Source organism: Lynx rufus, unplaced genomic scaffold (genome assembly GCF_022079265.1).
Source record: "Lynx rufus isolate CCGP_SWC_20201006 ecotype Redwood Valley unplaced genomic scaffold, mLynRuf1.p SCAF_4, whole genome shotgun sequence".
In the NCBI taxonomy this organism is placed as follows: Eukaryota; Metazoa; Chordata; class Mammalia; order Carnivora; family Felidae; genus Lynx; species Lynx rufus.
In genome coordinates, this window is record NW_025814856.1 from 140,764,275 (window position 1) to 140,788,279 (window position 24,005).

The window sequence follows — 24,005 nt, forward strand, 5'->3', positions numbered from 1 at the left end:
GGATGCTTAACCGACTGAGCCACCCAGGCACCCCATGACATGATTTTATATAAAGAAAAATCTAATAAACCCAACAAAAAACCATTAGAATAAAGTACAGCAAGGGTGCAGCATAGAAGATTAACATCTAAAAAAAAATCAATTGTCTTTATATACTTAAATAATCCAAAAACAATTTCCTTTATAATAGGGTCAAAAATAATAAATTAAACCAAAGAAGTTTAAAACTTAAACTTTGGAAACTATAAACTATTGTTAAAAGAAACAAAAGATCTAAATAACTAGAAAGACATTCCACGTTCATGAACAGGAAGACTCAACACTGTTAAGATTGCAACACTCTCCAAATGGACCAGATTCTACACAATCTCTGTCAGAATCTCAGCTAGAGATACCTGCAAAATCTGTGCAGAAAATGACAAATTCATCCTAAAGGTCATATGGAAATACAGAATAGACAAAATAATCTCAAAAAAGAACATTACTGGATGCTTAAAACATCATACAAGGCAAAACCAAACAAAAACCCACTTCATACAAGGCAATGGTAATCAAAATAATGTGGTACTAGCATTAAGTACATCAACGAAATACAATTGAGATTCCAGGAATAAACCCATGTATCTATCTACGGTAAAGTGATTTTCAAAAAGGTACCAAGAACACTTAATAAGAATAGTTTCTTCAGCTGAAGAATTGGACAACTGAATTGTCAAATGAAACAAGTTGAACCCTTATATCATATTGTGAACAAAACTCAACTGAAAATACATCAATGACCTAAATGTCAAAGGAAAAACTATGAAAGTCTCAGGAGAAAACATGGGGATAAGTCTCTGACTTTGGACACCAGATTCTTGGGTATGACACCAAAAGCACAAACAAGCATCAACAACAAAATAAACTGAATGATAGCAAAAGACAGTATCAAGGAAATAAAAATATAAATCCACATAATGGGAGAAAACATTTGCAATCATATATATAAGGATTTAACATTTAGAATATACCGGTAGCTCTTACAACTGAAAAGATAAACAGCCCAGTTAAAAAAGGAGCAAAAGACTTGAATAGACTTTCCTCTAAAGAAAATCAACAAACAGCTAATCAACAAATGAAAATATGCTCACAACTCATTAGGAGGGAAGGGTAAATGAAAGCAACATGAGATACCACTTTACCCCCACTAGAACGACTGTGTGTGTATGTGACAAATAATAAATACTAGTGAGAATGTGAAGCAACTGAAACACATATACATTGCTGGTGGGAAAATAAAATGGTGCAATCACTGTGGGAAGCAGTTTAGTGGACCCTCAAAAATCTAAACACACAATTACTCTATAATCCAGCAATTCCACTCCTATGAATATACCTAAAGCATTTGAAAACAGGAACTCAAACAGATATTTGTGCAACTTTAGTTATAGCATTATTCATAGTTGCCAAAAGGTGGAAACAACCCTAGCGTCAAAAATCTAGATGAAACCAAATGTGTTTACTTTAGACTATTATTTAGCCATAAAAAGGAATGAAGTTCTGACACACGCTGCAAGATGAAAGAACCTTGAAAACATTATGTTAAGGGAAAGAAGCCAGTCACAAAAGAGCACCTATTATATGATCCTATTTATATAAAATGCCTGGAATTGGCAAATCTAGAGAGAAAGAAAGTCACTTAGTTGCTCAGGACGGGGTAATCTAAGTTTGTTAGGAAAGGGGTATAGGGTTTCTTTTTGACATGATGAGTATGTTCTAAAATTGCTGATGGTTGCATAATTCTGTGAATATACTAACATATACTAACATAGCTGTCCTTGAAAACAGAAAACAAACTTCTCCCTTGACTCCATATGCCTGGCCAAAACTGGCCCCAATCGACTTCATTCTATCTCCACAGCCTTCTTTTAGGTTTAGAAAATCTCTTAAAAGAGTTGTTTGCCCTCATTATTTTCACCTTATTGTCACAACTCAATGTAACTCAACTCCACTTGCCTGCAAGAGTAAATACTACGACCTTAAATATTTGCTGTGACTAAGTCATAAAAATAAGTGCAAGCAACTGAACTAGTAAGTTCTGACAATCTACCAGGTACTAGAAGATCAAATAGGACAAGATATCTTCCCCTTTCTCAAGGGAAAACAACACCAAATGAACAGATGAGAAACACATTGGTCTAAAAATTAAAATGAGCCAGAAGATATCTGCTTCATATTGGGTTATCTAAAAGATCTTCCCAGCAAGTGAAGTTTGTGTTAAGATTCTTAGTATCAAGGACCCAGCCGTACAAAGGTAAGAAAGCAGGCAGGCAGAGGGAAAAAGCAAGTGCAATGGTAACAGGCTGAGATGTTGAAGGAACTGCATGAAGTCCAGTAATTGACCAGGGAAACCGAGGGTCAAGGTGAGGTCCCAGAGGTAATGAGGGGCGGGCTAGGGGCAGACCTGTATGGCTTTTTGTAAGGCAGGGTGAGAAGCTGCAACTTGCTTCTTCCTCCATCTCATAATACTCTGTGCACATCTGTCCTGTTACATGTCAACTTGTGTCTCTACCTTAAACTGTGCCTGCCCTACAGAGAACGAAAGGTTTTATTTACCACTATCTAACCAGTGCCTAGCCAGGATCTGAACTGATGTCTCCTGTATGATTAGTCCCATCATCATGCTGTGATAAGACAAAAATCCTAAATCCTGAGGAAGGAAAAAACAATTCTTTTCTATAGGCAGTGTACAAATGAAAGCCAGGCAATTTTCACTCAAATTCCTCAGACTAGCCTGGTTATTTCTACCAGAGACTGTGATGTTTCCCAAGTTTCAGTCAGTTAAAAAGAACATCTTCCAAACTTAATTAAACTCATTTCCACAATCTGAAACATAAAACTGCCAGCAGAAAACAGCTTTAGCTTCTCTGATTACTGTATGGTTGTCATTAACTGCTTCTCTACCTCAAGCCTATTCCCTAAGTATTCTAAGACATTGTGCCAGATTGTAGCTACCTCAATGTAAGTGTTATAATATATGGAAATGGAAAAGCTATTAAGTTACAATTCTAGAAACTGAAATAGGATCAAGCACTACCTTCTAAATAACATATAATGCATGTTTTCCTTTTAAATGACTTACCAACATTTAATTGCCTAATAATTAGCTTCTCATTTGCATGTTAGATTTTCTGTTCGTACTACACAGGGATTCTGCTACAGTTCTATTTATGGCATCCTTATCTAGAAAGGCATACAATAATTCTAGCACAGTTCAGACAAGCCTGGCCAAATAACAGTTTCAGAGTATAAAACCACACAATGCTGCAAATAAACAAACCGGGTTTCTTTGGAAGGGGAGAATTTTTTTTTTTAAGTGCCTTACTGTGGCCTTGAGGCTTCAGCCTGGTCTGTCTGCAGTTTTTCTCCTCCTTCCACTTCCATTGTACAATAAACAATTCGATTGGGAGCAACAGACTTCAAACCTTGAACTTCCATGATGACAATCTAAAGATAAAAAAAATTTAAATGATACATCAAGTTGGCAGCCCTTAGCAATATACAGAGATAGCAGCATTGACTACAATTAGAATGACCAATTGAATAAATTATCTGGTAACACCAATGGTATTTTTTCTTCCTTAGAATCCACCTGTATTCATGAAAGGTAAAGTAAATAACATTCTGAAGAATGTTCAATATTTCTGAATGTTCAATATTCTGAAGAATGTTCAAGATTTCTTCAATATTGGAGTTGAAGAATATTGAAGAAACTGAATACATTTTGAAGAAATTGAAGAAATATTGGATATTGAAGAAATCTCTCCTGCCAGCTATTACAGTAAGGTTAAAATCTCTAAATATAAGCCCTACTGAATTAATAAGTGAGGTATACACTCAGATCCTTAAAAAAGGATGGCAAGTCTGCATCAGGTAAAGCAGAATGACCAATGAAATCTCAGTGAATGTGCTAAAACATGTACAGGTTGAGTTCCACATAAAGTGGAATACAATTTAGGAGTGGTACACATCATCATAATACCAATTCACTGTTATGAATATATGACATCAGAGTTTTCTATATTCACTTATTTTAGATGACTACTACTATTTATAGAAGAATATGCATTATAGCAGATGTATGTATTATGAAATATGGAAAATTTAACTTGCCAATGAACATCTTTCTACTAACTTCACAAGGAAAAAAAAGGACTTCTTAATCTACTAAAAGTATGTGCTAATTTAAGGCAGTTTACTGGAAAAGGGTAGAAGGTGATATTATTTTATGCATCTATAAGTCCTGGAAAAAAGGGAAACAATTTTTTTTCAAGTGAGCCTTTTATACTCATATAAAAGGCTACTGATTTTAAAACACTGTAACCTAACGTTTTCACTGGGTATACACATAAAATATGATTATTGAATATTACATGCTATAGCTTTTTCAACCAAAACTTGCAACCCAAAAGTTTCCTGAGTTCTCAAATTGCATAAAATATATTCAATGGCATTTTCATAGTATACATTCATGTCTTTACTGATCTCGTGTTGTATTTGTGCAAACAAGATAAACAGCATTCATGCCAAGTAGCTACCAAAATATCCACTAAAAAATCATATATTGATCACTTAATGCATTATTAAATCATTACCCCTTTCATGAATTGTGATATGAATCTGGAGGCAAAAGGTCTCAAAGAAGCCATCTTAAAAAAACTATTTTTCCTTTCACTCTCCAGCACAACAGAAGGATTATGTTCATAAATACAAATGCCAAATTTGTTTTTCATGAAAAAATAGGAAACTAATCACTAAAAAAGGTCAAACTCTGAACCATTTTCCTCCTCAATCAAGACTTTTGTCATTTTATTGCAATGAAATGCATACCAAGTCACAAATAAAAATAAGGACTTAACTGAAAACAGACTAAGAACTAATAGATAACAGAATTATCTTTCACAGCTTCCCTAATACACTCAAGGAAGTTGAAGTAAAGCACTTCATCTTATTGATGGAAAGTAGGCAAAAGAAGGTATATATTCTTAATAAATCAGCTTCATTGTTAATCATTTTGAAACTCGTTAGAACTAAGCAGAAAGTAAAACAAATGAGATCTGTAACCCTATCGATCAAAAGCCAACTCCACATGGACTTACTACCATGACCCTAATGACTTCTTTTTTTGGTCATTTGTAAGTTTTTTTCTTTTTTTAAGTTTATTTGAGAGGGAGCTCGAGCAGGAGAGAGCAGAGACAGAGGGAAAGAGAGAATTCCAAGCAGGCTCCTCACTGTCAGAATAAAGCCTGATGGAGGGGCTCATACTCACTAACTGTGAGATCACGATCTGAGCTAAAACACTTCAACGACTGAGCCACCCAGGTGTCCTGACCCCAATGACTTCTAAATAAAATTTTTGGAAGATCACTTAAAATATAGGAAGCAACAGAATCATGTACACATGATAAATCTAGAAATGTTTTAGTTCCTATTTGGGAATAGGTTTATTTGCACTGCATCTCTTTCTACAGTGTGTTTAATAGTCAAAGTTCAAAAAAGAAGAAAGGAAGCATATGCTTAACACTATTTCTGTCACCTCTACTACAAGCTACTGTAAACAGGACCTCCTGAAGCATACAACTCAGGAAACTGTTTTCTGCTCTGCAAAACAATACTCCCATCTGTGCCAGGAAGGTTTTATTCTGCAGAATTGCCACTCTCAAAAGAAGGAACTTCTGTTTGGAATCCATACATATACACAAAACAACACAATTCTGCAGATCTGGTTTCCAAAAGGAGAAAAAAAAAATACAGCTAGTCTCAATCATTAATGATAAAGACAGCCCAGAATCCCATGAACCATCAACTAACCTAATTTTAGGTAACGGTTTCTACCAATTCCCTGCAAGACTTGATAATGCAACTACAGAAAATAAAACTAGTCTAAATTTCATCTTCTCTTCCCCAATCTCTCTGTGACTGATATGATAAAGATAAAATATACAGTTATTCTAGAAGCAAAAAGAAGGGAGGCACGTACAAAATATAAAGCTTGGTAACATGCTTCTGAATTGTCCAGAGTTCTGTGGCATCAGGGTGTGGGCAGGTTTGAGAAAACAAAGCTGAGCAGTATATGGGGACCACATATACCAAAGAAGTCACAGGGTCTGCAAGCCTAAAACCAGTGAAAACCAACTGTTCTCATGCCAGCGAAAACCATTCCTCTTCTCTTATGACATGCAGACTCAACTTCATAGATGAACATCTGTTGTCCTCCCCTGACTTGAATATTTAATTTTAAAATCCCATTGTATGGCTTACAGTTTTGTGGCTTAGCTGGTCTCTTGCTTTACTATTCTCTCTGAACTGAAGGCTTCATGAATGGAGAGACCTGAAAGTAATCATGTGTGGCCAACTGCTGCTTTTTGAACCACCAAAGTCCCCAACTCAATCAGTATTTATCAAGCTAGCTGTGTAGCAGGCAGTGTTTTAGGCTCGTGTGATACCTCAGTAAACAAAAGACTTCAAATTCCCATAGCTTACATTGTAGTAGAATAAATCAGATAATGAATAATAAACATAATAACTGAATTATATAGTAGGTGGTTAAGAGCTGTGGCAAAAATTCAGCCTGAAAACAGAATAGGGTGGGGTGAGAGAAGAGAGCAGTCAGCAGCAATTTTAAAGAGGGTGATAAAATAGGAGTTTTTCAAATCTGCACTTACCCCTTAGACCCAGACTTCAGTTCCTAGAAAAAACCTTTCTCACTAGACCAATTCTAAGCTTGACTGATGAAATGTGAGACCCTTAAAGTGGATTAACTACTTGCCTTTCAGAATTTTCTTAGGCTGAGAAGCAAGGCTTGGCTAATGGGCCAGGGATAATTATGGAGTTTAGCTAGGCTGAGGTCAGAGGCCCTGGGGACGGAGGGGGACCTGTCTATTCTCTAAGGGGTCTACAGATACATACTGTGTATGTAGTTTGTACTGGATGTGATTTCCTTTTGTTGTTGAACACACATCTCCTATTTGTAATACTGGGGGCATCATGGAAAAGATCTGTATTATGCTAAGGAAGGAAAATATCTGCCTTTATACACATAGCAATAAAGAACATCAAAATAATTTTATAAATATACAAGCTTCTCAGACCACACAAAATGAAGTTTTAACTCCTATTCTCCCCCAATGCCATTTTATTGCTAAATGCTCAGCCCTGTTTAAGACACTGGTGATGAAGCATAGAACAACGCATGGTTTCACACAGACACTAACTCACGAACATAATTTTGTTTTTAAGTAGGGAAAAAAGTCCATAAGAGCCAATTATTTACTATTGTTTACAGTTTTTTAAAGAATAGAGAAAAGAGATGACGTTCTGAACTGTTTCCAGTTCTGCGTGTTTATATAATGGCAGATTTATACATGACAAAAATAAGCTGCTTTACAAATTATAATAAACTCATTTTGTTTCATACAAAGCCTTAAAAAAAACTGGGCACTTTATATCTTGGTCAATAGGAAAACTGAGACAGGTATGCTAAGAAAATTCGACATGTAAGATACTGTGTATTTTCCCTTTAAATATCTCTTTAAGATATTGGAGAGATTGAGAAGAAACCCAGTAATGACAAGAGACGGAGAAGAAAGGCAATAATGGCACAATCATTAGGGAACCCCAGAACTGAGGCTTGAGTCAGAAGAAAACCTATCTCTACTCTGATAGTACATTTAATCTGTTAACCTACACAGAAATCATTAGCCTGGAAGTCAAGAAAGAGAGAGGCAGTTGGCTTATCCTGAAGCCTGAATTTACCTTAGAGTTGAACAGGTGGAGGAAAGAACAAAAAGCACACATTTTTCTGCCACAACCTAAGCGAGCCGAGAGTGAGAAGTATCAACAGGGAAATTTAAAACAGTACCTCCTAAGACTCCATGTACTTTTCTCTGTCAATCCACAAACTCAAATAGCAGTACTGGGTACCAGCAAAGTGACAATTTAACAATGCAAGGAAGGAGTTAGAAGTTTTAATTTTTGAGAGAGCTATAAATTTAACCTTGATATTGTGTGTCTGTTTTATGTATAAATAAAAGTATTACATGGATTAGCTCATATACACAGATTAGCAATGAAAAAATGTAATCATGAAAAACATCAAGTGGTTGTGGCAATAAGACTCCGTATCAATATCTGGTTTCCAGTGAATTATATAAAAATGATGAAACTCTGAAGTCTCAGGAAACACAATATTATTTATCTTTTTACAATGTATTTATTTTTGAGAAGGGGGGAGGGGGGAGAGAGAACACGCATGAGCAGGGAAGGGGCAGAGAGCGAAGGAGAGAATCCCAAGCAGGTTCGGCACTATCAGCACAGAGCCCATCACAGGGCTCAAATGAGATCATGACCTGAGCCAAAATCAAGAGTCAGACACTGAAACTGAGCCACTCAGATGCGCCTCCAGGAGGACAATTTTAAATGTGTCACATCTGTTCCTGGTCCTTAAAATATTATCTATAACGAAAATGGACATCCTGGAAAGGAAGAACTACTTATCATCTATATTCACCCAATATTGTGTTTCAAAGCTAGATGGTGTGAGTTGAGGCTAGAAAAACACAAGTGAGGTAGATTAAAAACAAAGCTAAACCAAAGCCTGAAAGCAATTCCCAAATTATAGATTTAAATCATGTGTTTAAAGAGTGCTTTGGTGTTTAACTTTATCAATAAACGTACACCAGCCTAGTTGGCACAAGATGACTTCCCTCAAAACTCATTTTATTATTTAATCCTAAAACTGCTGTTAGGTTTAAAGAGCAATTTGCATTAATTTGCATTCACAACCTGATTGTCTAGCAAATGAAGAATAATGTAACTTCTTCAAAATATATTACACTGCTTTAAATTCAAAGAGTTACCACGAAGGTCAGCAGAAATTATTCTGCAGCCTCATTCAGGCTGTCAGAGGTGAGTATGGGATAAAGACACTTACCTCCAAGGTGAATGACAGCACTACGTCAGATTTTGACAGCTGAATCTCATTCTCATCTCCAATGTCCAAAAAGGCAGAATTCTGTGAACGTTTTAGTTTTTGTAGTTTAAATTCCGGACCACCTTTTGAAACTGGAAGACTCTCCAAATTGGCCATTAGCAAATTCACTGAAGATCGCAACTCTTCTATATACATATTCTCCATTTCTTTTGCTATGAATTTGGGGAAGTTTCTTTCCTTGAAAATAATTTTAAAATAACGTTACAAAAGACATATTTCAATTTTATCATAAAAGATCACATGATGTATATATTTGACTCTCAGAAATTAGATACTCAGTATAAATGCAGCTACCCAATACTTGAGTCTTCAGGCTTTAAAATCATGAGGCTTTGGCAATTTTGATTATGTATAAGAGTACCCTACTCATATCCCTTACTCAGAATCATTATGGTACAAGATGAATTACATTTTCAACATTAACTTTATTTTTGATAAGGTTTTGCTTAAGTAAAAACTGGAAACCTACATGAAAGAAACTTTAGTGTGTGTATCGATCTTAATTAGCCACTGGTAACTTTGAAATGCTTGGGGGTAATTGGTCGGTAAGAAAAATGTTCAGTACAGGATGCCTTGCCTGTTGGGAAACAAACATTTTAAATCTCTCCCTTACCACAGATGTGTATTATTGAGAAGATATCCTTTTTATAAAATAAGCATTCAAATTAAAAAATCATGTGAAATAGCAATATGATATTTCTAGAATTTTCACATCTACATATAAAAGAATAATATCAACTTAGAAGAGTCATTTTCTTTTTGGTCACATGAGCACTGACATTTGATCCTTCCATCTCTGCCACCAGATTTTGGTTTCTTTCACTCGATGAAAAGGACATTCCAAGTATCAGTATTCCAAAAAATATTGACAGACATTGCCAAATTGCCCTTAGAGAAGATTATAGCCATTCATATTACTACAAACAGCAAAATGAGACTTCCTCCCGCTACTGGCTCTTCCTTAACCCTTGACAATTGGCATTAGCTCTTTCCTTAGAGGTAGAGAGTTTATAATGGTATCAAGTATGACATACCATATCCACCTACTGCACAAAACTGGCTGGGAATGAAAGCCTAAAGCAGCCACCTTTCAAACAGCTGCCTAATGCCCTAGAAAAGCAGTGCCTTCCTTACAGTTTCCCTTGGCATCATTCAAAGCCTAACCCAAGGAACCCTCATCTCTGAGATAACTGGAACACATCCAGAATGCTCCCATCAACCAGCACCTAACCTGTGACTCACATGCCCTCGTTTGTTCATGGGATGGAAAGCGACACCTGGCACCACTTCACAAATCAGTCCCAGAGTCCCAGGCCACCTGTTTTTCTTTTCCCCCAGCACAACCTTCACGTATTTCTTTTAACATAATTTACATATAATCAATATTAAAATTGAATATTTATTATCACACAGTAATTAAATATCCACATTCAGAAGTAACGTTTGTAAGTAAGATTCTTAAATACCCTTTCAACATTCCTTTATAGTTTGAAGTGACACCCCAAAAACAGTCAGTTTGCAATCCCAGGAAAAACACATAGTCAGATACAGAATACCTTGGCTTCCTTTGGTGAAAAAGAAAAGTTTTGGAATGGTTTCTCAATGTATGTAAAGGAAAAACAAAATTACAAGCAAAATAAGCCATAAAAATAGATTTATAGATTGGTGCACTGACTTTAAAAGTTGTTATGAAAAGTCTCCAAAACTTAGAAATAAGGCAAAAGGGTGAGGGGGGGAAGGTCCTTTCAATGTCCTGTATGGATAAAGGACATCCAAGGGTCATCTGAGGAAATATACTAAGTTCAATTTACTGTTTATTGATGAAAAGTCTCAGGGGCGCCTGGGTGGCTCAGTCAGTTAAGCATCCAACTTTGGCTCAGGTCATGATCTCTCAATTTGTGGGTTCAAGCCCCACAGAAGGCTCTGTGCTGACAGCTCAGAGCCTGGAGCCTGCTCTGGATTCTGTTTCCCTCTCTCTCTGCCCCTCCCCCACTCACATTCTGTCTCTCAAAAATGAACGTTAAAAAAAAAAAATTTAAAAAGTGAAATTACATGTTAACCTTACAGAATTTTGTCTGAAAAAGATACAAATAGTGTGTGTCTGGTGAATAAGAGAATCCAATGGTTATACTTTACAACTTTGTTGGAAATTAACCACGTTCAGATTTAATCCATGAATCTTATTTTAACCTTGGCTAAAACCACCTAGTTCTAGTATGTTCTTGAGGTTACTTCATCTATAACTAGTTGGCTTGTTCATTATGCTCTCAATGAAACCTTTATTGTGTGTTCATTGTATATGTGTAGGAGTCATGATTTTTGCCTTTTTAAAATTTTTGTTTTAGCAAAGCAAAAGAAATACCTTCTTTGAAAGCCTGGATGCACCAATTTTCTTTTGTCAAATTTTTAAGGTGTTATTTGATGGAAAACTTACCATCACCATATAAAAGATCCTACTCCTATTTAGCATTAAAAACAACACTTCACTCACTATCATTTTTTAAGGAGGAGACTGGCAGGAATCACCAAAAGTGACTGTTTTACCAGCATTTTCCAACTTTTCAAGAAATAGACTATACTCTTTTTTCCTCTCTGGGGGAAAAGATAGACAATCCTGCTTTAAAGCTCAGAGGCTTATTAATAGTATTTCATCAACTTTATTTAGCCCGCTTATGTTGCCTCTTTCTTGGAAACAAAATCAAGGGTACTTCAGGCAACTCTATATGTTAAATTTGATCTGTTAAATTAGAAAAGAATCAGAAATGGGTTATTCTCTAGTTTAACTGTGAGTTGCTCTTATAAACCATGGTTTAAAAGTCCTAATTTACTCGCTCATTAGCAGCCCTAACACATGATATATGTGAAAATGTTTGCTCCATAAAAAAATTCTCAGTATTCAAATTTAGTCACTTTTTAAGTGCTCCTAACCTTCGCTAGATGAAGCCTGGACCAGAGTAGTAGGTGGAAGATGGAGACATCTGTCAGATTCTAGAAATACTTTGAAGACAGATGCAAATGGGTTTTCTAATAAATTTGCCATGAAGCACGAGAAAAAGAAGGGAGTCAGAAATGATTCCAAGTTTTTTGGTGTAATCGAAAAGACACCACTGCCAAGAACTGGCCTAACCTGACCACTTAACAGGAGATTTTAAGCACCCTCCCTCCCTTCCAAACTCCTGACTCTACCTTGTCTTTATTTTCTAAACAGTAAATGATCACCCTCCATAATTCAGTTATATAGAACATATATTGCTTATTGTGGGGCTCTCTCAAATGCAAGCTCTGTTAGGGCATAGCAGATATATTTTTGTCTGGTTTTATCCCAAGACAACCACACATTTGTCTGGATGTATCCTAAGCACCTACAACATTGCATAGCTATTTTAGCAGGTGTTCAATAAACACTGAATTTACAGATGGAAAAATTCAGGCTTCAAAAAGTTAAACAAACTTGCCTAATGTTCTATATCTAGGAAATGGCAATCATGGATTTGCCTACAGGTTTTTCTGGCTCAGTCCACACCTTTCCAACTACTTCCAAATTAGACCTTGGCTAAAGTATTAAGGTCAGTATTTCTATCCTTTCAAACAGATTTCTGCCCTGGAGCTTCCTTGTTATTATATCGTATTGTGGTAGGTAAGTGTGGTAGGAGGGGTTACTGATTACCAATGATTAGCTAATGGACAACACTTCTGGATTTATCAGATTGAACAGGCAGTTGCACCCAAGAGAGCAAACTAGGTTCTGGAGTCAAAGGACCAGGGTTTGAGCCCAGCCTCCAGCACATTATTTGTTATGTAATCTTGAGATCAATAATCTTCCCTAGATCTCAATCTCCTGGTCTATAAAACAGATTCATTGTATCATCTGCCATTGTGGGTTCATAGATTATAGATATACAATGCAACAAGGTCAGTAATTATAATTAGCACCATGAATATTTTATGAAGATGGCTTATAATTGGTGCAATTAAAGTAGAAAGCAATTAAACATGTTCTATCTACTATGTCAATATATTCACCAAAAGGCATTTTATTTTTGGTGGCATTTTTCCCCCTTCCAATCCCACTGGCTTCACATCCTTCTCCACAATTTTTTAATGTTTATTTATTTTGAGAGAGAGAGAGAGAGAGAGATTATTTATTTATTTATATATGTATTGTTATTATTTGTTTATTTATTTTGAGAGAGAGAGATTATTATTAAAGAGAGAGAGAGATGAGGCACAGTTGGGAGTGTGGGATGGGGGGGGGGGGGAGAGTAAGAAAGAATCCCAAGCAGACATGGGGCTGATCTCAGAAACCATGAGATCTTGACCTGAGCTGTAATCAAGAATTGGACACTTGCTTAACCAACTGAGCCACCCAAGTGCCTGGCCCTTCTCCACACTTTTTAAAATGTATCAATGTTTGTGACGACATCAGCAGGGTATCATCAAAGAGAACTCTCTGTAGGTGCATCACTGACCTTTCTCAAGTCCAGAGGTTATAAACCCACATCCTCCTCCCCAGGCCTGGCCTTGAGAAAACACCAAGGCTCTCCTGTTTCATTACTCTCCAGAAATTCATTTAAACTTTATTCTAAAGCATCACATCTTTGGCCAGTCCCTTACAGAAGCAAATCCAACTCATGACAATGTGCGCAGTCTCAGGTACAATCTACATACACCTAGGCAATCTACAAATGCAGCTCTCAGCTCCAGGGTCCTTCCCCACAGGGTCTGGAAGATCTCTCTGGATTCTCTCCCAGCCTCGGGTCTTCTAGAAAAGCAAAGGTCTTTCCAGCCAGTTTCCAATTCAGTTGAGGGTTTTGGGGAAAGTATTTTCTTCTCTAAAGCTTCTAATCGTCTTAATCTAACTTGACTTCCAGGCTATGAATCTGACATTTTTATTTCTGGGATGATGCAGTGCCTCTCCAGATATCCAGACCATAGTAACAAGGCATGCTGCCCTATAACCACTGCCCTTTGGATGAATATAACTCTCTAGCTCCCAACTCACACCATCCTACGTTTTCATTCATCTGCAGATACTTCCTCGTCTATCTCCGACTTGGTTCTCACAACTTACTCTCCTCTCTGCTACCCAAATTTCTCTCAATTTTCTCTACTTTTCTATTTATCTCCGATTTCTCAACAACTTCCCTACTTTTTGGTTTAACAGACTTTTAAATAAACACAGTATTAGTGTTCTTAAAACTTATACATTATTCACAAATGTATTTGTCTTTGCAAAAACAAACGCATTTAAATTGTTAAAATCAGCACAGGATGTGTCTTCTCTAGTGCTGGAAAAGTTCACTATCTTAATTTGGGAGGTGGTCGAACAGTGTATATATATATGTGTATATATACACACATATTCACTGAGCTGTCAACTAAGTATCTGTATACTGTACACGTTATACTTAAATTTTAAAGAAATGAGTAATATTCCCTCAATAGGGAGGAGTCATCCGAAAGATGGAGGGAGGGAAAGGAAGAGTCTACCACCAAATATTCAAAGTTTTGCTTAGCAGAAAAAAGGGAAAAAAATCATAGTCTCAGATCAAGAGCACTATAGCCTCAAGTCTATTGGTAAAGACTAAATTTTCCCTTACCACTAATAAATTAATGCATCAATTATACTAAAGAATGAGGCAGATAATGAAGTTCCATGATCTTTAAAGTCTTAAGAAGAAATTCAAGGTTTTTGTTTGAAATTTATTTCCATTACAGGGGTGCCTGGGTGGCTCAGGCAGTTGAGCAGCCGACTTCGGCTCAGGTCATGATCTTGTGGCTCACGAGTTCGAGCCCTGCGTCAGGCTCTGTGCTGACAGCTTAGAGCCTGGAGCCTGTTTCGGTTTCTGTGTCTCCCTCTCTCTCTGTCCCTAACCCACTCGCATTCTGTCTCTGTCTCTCTCAAAAATAAACAAACATCAAAAAAAAAATTTTTTTTAAAGAAATTTATTCCTATTACAGAGAAACACAGTGATTGCACAAAATAAAACATTAAATACACAGAGACTTTTTACAAGAAACTTCAAGCTGTATCTTTCACCCATTCAAATATTAGTTGACTCCCCTATGTGCCAATCACCGTGAATACTTTAGAATATGTGATTTCACATATTTCACAGGGACAATATTTTACTCCCTGATTATATTATGTTTAGTGCAATATTAAAATTCTTTTAAATCTGTCAGTTTGAGAAAATCAGGCATGGCTTTAATCTACAAAAGTTACTGAACTTAAATATGTCCTATGTATAAGGAAGGATCTGTAAAATAGATAATATGCTCCATTCAGACAATATGCATTCAGATATTTGGGCTTAAGAAACATGCACACAGAGAAGAAAATGATAAAAATTATGCTGCATTTATCTATACAAAACTTTTTCAGCTCACAGAAATCTACATACAAAGAAGTGTGGCACAGTGTGTCAGAGTTAACCATTTACCTTTGCCATCTTCTCTGCCAGCTGCAAACGACCATCAAGTTCCCTTCTGATCTGAGCAGCTTGCTCATCTGCATTGTCCAGCTTTAAGACAGAAATTACACATATGTGATTACTCAACGGCAGTGACCTACAGTTTAAAGTGAAGATTTAAAGACTCGATTTTTGTTTTTAATAAATTCTCTCAGCTACCTATTGAGAACACAGAACAATGTTTAATTAGGTCAGCAGTCCAATTAAATTTCTTGGGCACCTTTCATTTTAGTTTTGTTCACAAAAAAATTATCCGATTGCTAAAAAAGTTATTCAGTTGCTATAAAAGTTATTCAATTGCTAAGAATCATAGCTCAGTTTACCAAAAATCTAATCATAATCATTCTTTGCCCAACGTGTCCAGTAAGCTGTTTCCTTGAAGTTATGTTAAATTGGTTAAATCGTTGTTAGGCTTATTCAGTCCATCCTTCTATCTTCTTGAAGGTCAGTTCCTAAGTAGTTCCAGATAGACGAGTCTCTTGTCTTGTTCTTTCAAATTTCCACAGTGTATTTCTGGATGGTGAGATATTGAGTAATGTTTTACTTCTTCGTCAGTTTTATAACAAGTTTGTGCATTAGTGCTAAACTATAAAAGTAGCATTTGATTGACTGATAGAACTTCCTACCCTTTAAGTTTTCATATTCTCCTCATTCTAGTTTTCAACAGACTTATACTGCCAGGAAACCCTTCTACTCTTCACAGACTGGCACCACATTAGAATCCCATTCTCTTGTACTAAATTTGATTGAAAGCAAGAAAAGCACATGGTCATTGTTTTTTAAAGATATTTACACAGAAAATTACTTTCACTTATCCAGTGAAATAATCCTTTTCTTATAGATTTTCTTTTAACTTTTCCTCATGATTCCCTTCTCCTGAATTATTCATAATCAATTTCTTTTATTAGTTCATTATAAAAACAGCTAAACTGCGGAGGTCCTATGAGCCATGCGCAGTGGGGGATGCACTGGGTGGGCTACAGATGCTTCTCTCAACTTTAATTCCTTCCCCTTTCCTACTTCCCTCATTAAGAAAACAGGACCACACAATACAACTGTATTATAGTAAAGGCCCACCTAAAGACTGCATTAGTATTGAGTACCACATTAAATGCCTAGGAAAATAGAGATGTATTCCATTTGCTGAAGAACTACAAATGGACCAGATTACATGCTTTAACACGGCCTTAAAAAAGAAAAAAATAATGCCTGAAAAAGAGGAGTGGGGGCAACGCAGGTCAACAGGATGGTGGTGTCGTGGCAAATATAAAGAGTCAAGAAAAGGGGAAGATGTTTCACTAAGAGGGCATCAAAAGTTTGGAGGTGAGATTAATAATCTTGGTAATGGGATGGGGGGGGGCAGGCAGGGGAAGATACATGGAAAATGGGGCTGGAGAGAGACCAGCTACTTCATAAACTACTATTCACAGCCACATTAGGGAGTCTGGAGTTGGTTCCTACAGCAATGAGAATTCACTGAGAGGTTTTAAACAGGATTTTGGAAAGATCACTCTGTTTCCAGCACTAACAACAGGTTAGAGGGACATAGGAAGTCTATTATTTATTCATTAGAAAGAGAGATCTGGGGTTACTTTCCAAAAAATATGTTTCCAAGTTCATTTAAAAAATCAAATTCTTTTAAAAGACAAGTTTAAAAATAGCCAAGATTTTCTTAAACTAAATTGTTGGTAGACAATTTTCCATGTCATCTCAAAACAAATACAGTTAATAGGAGGCAAAGTCAAACAGTTTCTCTTCACTGTGTCCAAAGTCAAAATAATCTACATTAAAAACTAACAAAACTGTTAAGGAATACGTGGTATGTCTGTTCTAGGTAATGGAAATCAAGGTCCTAAAAGCAAAAATTATGTGTAAGAACTTGTAACTATAATACTTCAAATACATTAAACTTAACACGGAAAATGTTCCGATTTTTGCTTAAATGCTAATTAGTATGTTTCCACAGAAAACTGAAATGAAATGATTACCTGCATGTAAAGAGTTCTAGTTCCACTAAGACACAGTATTTAACATCTTAAAATAAAAGGTCATAGTTCTCCTTCAAACTCAATCACAAAACACTATTTAACATCTTCAAATATTCTTATCTTCTTATTAACAGCCCCTAATTTTAAGTGGGATTATTTGACTTACTTCTGGGTTTTGCAAGAATGATCACTGCAAGAGCCAGTTTTCTGCTACTTCTAAAAAATATTAATACCTTAAGTGCTTTTTCTGAAACAACGTAGGCAGACAAAAGCAGAGCGCTGCTGTACCAAACGACCTTTGAATAGCTTTCTCTTCCTTAATAAATTTTCAGAGACCGAACACTAATTTTTGTGACTACTGGTGTCATTTGGTGAAAATAGAACAGCATAATTCCAAACACATTAACAAAAGAGAGGAAAAGCTAATAAAAACAACCAATAAATTCTTATCTTTGTGTCATGTAATACTAAATACAATTGAAGGAAGTAGATCAGTTGGTTAGTTTTTTATTTTTACATGTAAGAATGTTAATGTCCCATGCGTTTTGTTTTCTTCTGAGTATTGCCTTTGTTTTCAAATTCATTGAAAGCCTATATAATTTTTATAAATATTTTCTTAAAAGTTGACTTAATTGAAATTAGTTTCACGTGTAGTTATAAGAAATAGATACACCCACTGCCCAGTTTCCCCCAATGGCACCATCATACAAAACTATTCTAGCACAACCAGGGTATTGACTTTGATATAATCATCCATCTTATCCAGAGTTTCTCAGTTTTATGCTTATTCATTTGTCTTAACCAATTATTTATCTAGATTCACAGGTTCACCACTGCCAGTCAAAACACTGAAGAGTTTTAACATCATAAGTTGCCCTTTTATAACCAGACCCATTTCCCTCCAGGGAACCTGCAGTTGGTTTTAATAATAATGCACCTCTTTTCACAATGTCTAAAAATAAATTCTAAAAAGGCAAATGGGTTTTCTTTTACTTTCCATTATGAAATTGGACATGGCCTCTTATGAGGTTAACATTTGTCAACAGTAGATGGGGGGTCTCAGACCTCTTAATCTTCAAGTTCACCACCTGAGTTCTTTCCTCAAAGCATATGGCCCTACATAGCATCTACTCATTGACAACTCCCAACCATGTATTTCTAGCTCCAATCCTTCATTAGAGTTTCAGACTTACATTTCCAGCTGCCTATTTACCATTTCTGTTGCGTGAAGAGAAGGCTCATTGCACTAGTAAGCCCAAAATGCAATCTTGATTTCTAGTAGCCTGTCCCAATCACTCCTTTGATGAATAATGCCATGTCATACAAATGCTCAAGCCCAAACCCTACGTGTCATCTTTAACCTTCCCCTTTGTCTCACGGCCCACATCCAATCCAACCTTGAGCCATGCAGGGTGAAACCTAGATCACATTGTTGAGGCAGACCAGAATTGAGGTACTCAAGAGTTCTTGGCCAGGACCACTTTTCTGGGGAGTGGAGTGTTTCCTTAGCCACTTCAAGTACATCTCCTCTCATCAGAACACTTGTACCTATGGTTATGGTGAACATAATTCTTTTCCTTTTTCTGAACCCTCAAGAGAACATGGGTTTTTATACCACTCCCTCCACCCCCTTCTCAAAAAATAAAAATAGAAAAAAAGGAGAAGTCTGGTTAGGTGGTTTACAGATGTGGGACATCAGATTTTAAAATGCTGGGTAACAGGGGTACCTGGGTGGCTCAGTAGGTTAAGCGTCCAACTTCAGCTCAGGTCATGATCTCACGGTTCATGGGTTCGAGCCCTGTGCTAGGCTCTTTGCTGACAGCTCACAGTCTGGAGCCTGCTTCAGATTCCATGTCTCTCTCTCTCTTTGCCCCTTCCCCGCTGTGTGCATGTGCATGCACTCTCTCAAAAATAAACATTAAGAAAAATTAGCATAAAATAAAATGCTTGGTCACACCAGAGTACCTGGGTGGCTCAGTCGGTTGAGCATCCAACTCTTGATTATGGCTCAGGTCATGAACTCACGGTTCTTGAGATTGAGCCCCACATTGGGCTGTGTCCTGAAAGCACAGAGCTTGCTTGGGATTCTTGCTCTCTCTCAAAACAAAGAAATGTTAAAATAATAAAAGAAAAAAATTAAATGCTGGGAAACACATCTGTCTCTAATGCCTGATTTGGGGTATGAGATAAAATGGGGATATGCAGACTCTGGAATTCATGGTAGGGACTAGACATAAGTTTCATTCCACAAGGGCAACTTCATTTTTAAACTTCATTTTCTTTTAAATTCTTGATTTCAACACTTTTTGACAATAGATGACTTAACTCACAGGTGTCCTTTCCTGGCACAGAATATTTTCCCAGTCTTTTAAAGGGAGGTATTCAACCCTGACCATAACAGATGCCCAAATGTATCTTTATTCTCTGTAATGCCCCTAGTATCCACTACACAGAGCATTTTCAATTATTAATTGAAAATTATCAATTTCAATTATCAAGAGATGTTTCTGGAATGGCAAATATTTAGTACAGGAAATGTACTTTTATTTCCCTCCTATTCATTACACAGAAATTACTGTTTCCACATTCAGAATCCTCTGGCACAGATTTTTCAGGTCTTTTAAAAAGGGTCAATCAACCCTGACCATAACAGGTGCCCAAATGTAGCCTTATTCCCTGCAATGCCTCTACTATCCACTATACAAAGCATTTTCCATGATTAATTGAAAATTATCAATTTCGATACCATTTCAAAATCAATTACCATATTCAAAAATCAGTGACCACTCCAACGATGAAAATATTTCACTAGCTTAACAAATATTTAATACAGAAAGTGAATTTTTATTTTCCTCTTGTTTTTACACAGGGATTATAATTTCCTTAATTAAAATTCTCTAGGCTAGGGAATTCTTAACCTGGACCTTTTGGGGGGTCTGAATTACTCAAGTTGTGAGCAAAATTTTGTAGAGTTATATATTTTTTTCCCCTCGGGGAATGGCTTGACTTTCATACCTTACTCAAAGGGGTGGCAACTCCCTAACTCAAACAAAGTAAAGAACAATGCTGTAAGGACATCATCTTTCTAGAAGCTTCTATATCCTAGAAGAGGCTATATGGGTTTTAAAAAAATAAACCATGGGAAATGGTCACCTCAGACCTACACATCATCAACCTTACTCTTACAGAGATTTGTTAAATCTTTGTAAAGGGATGCTAAGACACAGACTCTCAATAGTGTTGGCAATGGTCCACAGTTACTTTACCAACTCTATTTACCCTTTCCTACACCTACCATATAGCAACCACTATGAAAGCTCATCAGTACCTACAAAAGTAAGGGCCTTCCAGAAGTTCACACTTTATGTCGAAAACAGTAAAAATAGTACACAGAACAGAATATAATTGCCACAAGAAAGTTACTGATCAGGTGCCGTAAGAATTCAGTAATGAGAGAGACGTGTTTCCTGGTTGATTAGTAACAGGATGGATTCGTGAAGATGGAAATAGTAAAAGGTGGAGGAGAAAATGCTGACCTGATGCAGCAGTCTATTTTGGTCTTGACTTACAAATCTCTAACCCTAGGCTGTCTTTGCCACATTCCCCTCATGTCCTTGGAAACAGTTCTGAAAAGAGATCTCAGGGATCAGCACATCTCCCTTTGCAGAAAGGCCTCAGGAGGACCCAAAGCCTATGTGGTGTCCAAGTCTAAAATTTTCACAAACTGTAATAAACAGCAATAAAATAACGTTACCAAGTTCCATCTAACACCTTCATTTTACAACTGGGAACATTCTTTCAATGCTTTAAAAACTATAAATATCAAATATTTGAGTTCATTAAATTTGTTCATCTTTAAAAAAAAGATCATTTATAAAAAGCACTTTTCACAGCGCTGTTTAGCATCATTACCCTCTCCTATCAATCTATTTTCTAGAACCAGGATAACTGTATTAACACTGTCAATCACTAAAAAGGGGAATAGCTGTTTTCCCATAATGATGCCTTTGTGTGTGCCAACCTTACTCAATTATGTCCTTTCTCCCACTGAAGAAATTAGTATTCTCTCCAACTCCGTACTCCAATTATGGCATACCTCTTTTCAAATTATATTGTTATTTTCTTGCAATATTCATCTTTATCCTTTAGTATGAAAAATGCAAGGAGACTAGGATTTGTTATATAAACTTCGTGTTTTCCCTAAGATTAATCCATACGCTGGTCCACTGTATTTATATTATCTATAAATCCAGTGATTTATAGATAATACATCATGAGAAGTAAGCAGTACAAACCTAACACGGATTCCAAAAGAACACTTCAACACTTTATCACGTAATTTTCTAGTAGCCCAGTGTTTATTTGACACTATCAAATATACATGGATTTTGCAACAGGACCTAAAACCACTCATCAAAAAGCTTTAGGTGTTAATTTACTTCATCTATAAATTGTGTTAATTTTTATTATTACTTGAACCACAGATTTATCATAAAGATAGCACCTAACTCTACCTACTACTTCTGTTTTCTGTGCTGCCTCCCCACCTCCTCATGCCTACACACACACACACACACACACACACACACACACACACAGGTTCTTGGCTATTCTAGATATCAGAGTATCTCCAGTTACTTCTCAAAACAGTATCATTAGTCAGTACATACCACTGGCCTTTCCCCTGAGTTTCAGCTCTCCAGCTGAAGGCAAGGCCTTTCCTTTTAGGCACCCACAAAGTCCTCAAACTAAAACTGAACCTGTTCTTGTGCTGTTTCGAAGGGGCACATGCACCCCAATGTTTACAGCAGTGCTATCAACAATAGCCAAAGTATGGAAAGAGCCCAAAAGTTCATCAACAGATGAATAAAGAACATGTCGCATATGTATACAATGCAGAATTACTCGCCAATCAAAAAGAATGAAATCTTGCCATTTCCAACAAATGGATGGAACTAGAGTGTATTATGCTAAACAAAATTAGTCAGAGAAAGACAGATATCATATGACTTCACTCATTATGTGGATTTTAAGATACAAAACAGATGAACATAAGGGAATGGAAGCAAAACTAATATAAAAACAAGGAAGGAGACAAAACATAAGAGACTCTTAAATACAGAGAACTGAGGGTTGCTGGAGGGGTTGTGGATGGGGAGATGGGCTAAATGGGTAAGGGGCATTAAGGAAGACACTTGTTGGGATGAACACTGGGTGTTATACATATGGGATGAATCAATGGAACTTACTCCTAAAATCATTACTGCATTATATGCTAACTCGGATGTAAATTAAAAAAATAAGTAAAATTTCAAAAAAACAATCTGTTCTTTATCATCCACTCTTCAACATAGCTTCCTATTTCTACATAGAATTCCCACTACCCTTGATCACGCTACAATCTCAGAGGGAGGAAGAGAGATGAGGAAAGGAGAGAAAGGACTAAATAAATCAATATGAATAGAGAGAATGATACCCAAACACCTCAGCTTAGTATTAAGGTCCTCCCAAATTTTGTACCAATCTATATTTTTAAGCTCTTGGATAATTCCATTATCTATACAAGTCAGTTTGTTTAGTGTTTACTGAACATGTTACATTTTCCCAGACATGCATTTTGCTTGTGTTTCTTTCTTCTGCCAGCGACATTTCTCTTACCTACCTTCACTGTCCTGATCAATCTTAAAATCTGAGATTACCTTACCAATCATTTAATAATAAAGCAGGCACTATCTCATGACATATCTTTCATAGTTTCCTATTATTGTTGAACTTCAGATATTTATGACCACTACCTCAGCCTGCAATGTATGCCTCTTGTCAGCCCAGCCTACCCAGAGGGGTAAAACAACTCCATCTTGGATAGGGGAATTCAAAGAACTAGTGTAAATTTTAATTCAAATACAAAGAATGTCCAAGACATTCCCTCCAAGCTGACCCATCTTCTGTGAGTCAATCCCCCTGAAAAAACCAAAACCTCTTTCCTCCCTTTTTCTTGGTCACTGGGAATCAGCCAACAACATGGTAAACTCTCTTTGTAATGTCATACAACAAAAAGAATATAATGAGAAAATGAAGTTATTCCCATACTCTCAAAAGAGACATTTGCATATATGATGTTATGTATGATTCAGGTAACATCACATGTGCTAGAGGCAAAGCATTGAAAGAATTCCCTTGTATCTATCGTATAGATTATGTATAAAAAACCTGACTCAGAAATAGCAGTTCTGCCATGGGTCCTTGTAGAACAGTTCTAAGAGTCTTAAAAATGCATTTCCCAGAAGGAAGAAAGAACATACTTATTTCAACATAATAAGCCCATAGCTAACAACATACTCAATGGTGAAATATTAAAAGCTTTTCCTCTAAGATGAGGAGTAACACAGGGGCACTACCCTCAGTACTACTATTGAAGATAATACTAGAAGACCTAGCTAGAACAACCTGGCAACAAAAAAGAAATAAAAGGTATCAGAACTGCAAAGAAGTAAAATGGTCTTTACTTGTAGA

General features: G+C 36.4%; 1 protein-coding gene across 13 annotated transcripts in view; it reads right to left on the reverse strand.

The window, feature by feature from the left end:
- Nucleotides 1-24,005, reverse strand: part of CADPS2 (calcium dependent secretion activator 2) — a 545,419-nt gene that overhangs the window by 305,957 nt on the left and 215,457 nt on the right. For all 13 annotated transcript variants that reach the window (XM_047095962.1, XM_047095960.1, XM_047095958.1 and 10 more), the window contains exons 4-6: nucleotides 15,475-15,555; nucleotides 8,972-9,208; nucleotides 3,365-3,486 (exon numbers count right to left, since the gene is read on the reverse strand). In XM_047095962.1, coding sequence (XP_046951918.1) covers nucleotides 3,365-3,486; nucleotides 8,972-9,208; nucleotides 15,475-15,555 — 440 coding nt within the window. The remainder of the gene's footprint in view (nucleotides 1-3,364; nucleotides 3,487-8,971; nucleotides 9,209-15,474; nucleotides 15,556-24,005) is intronic.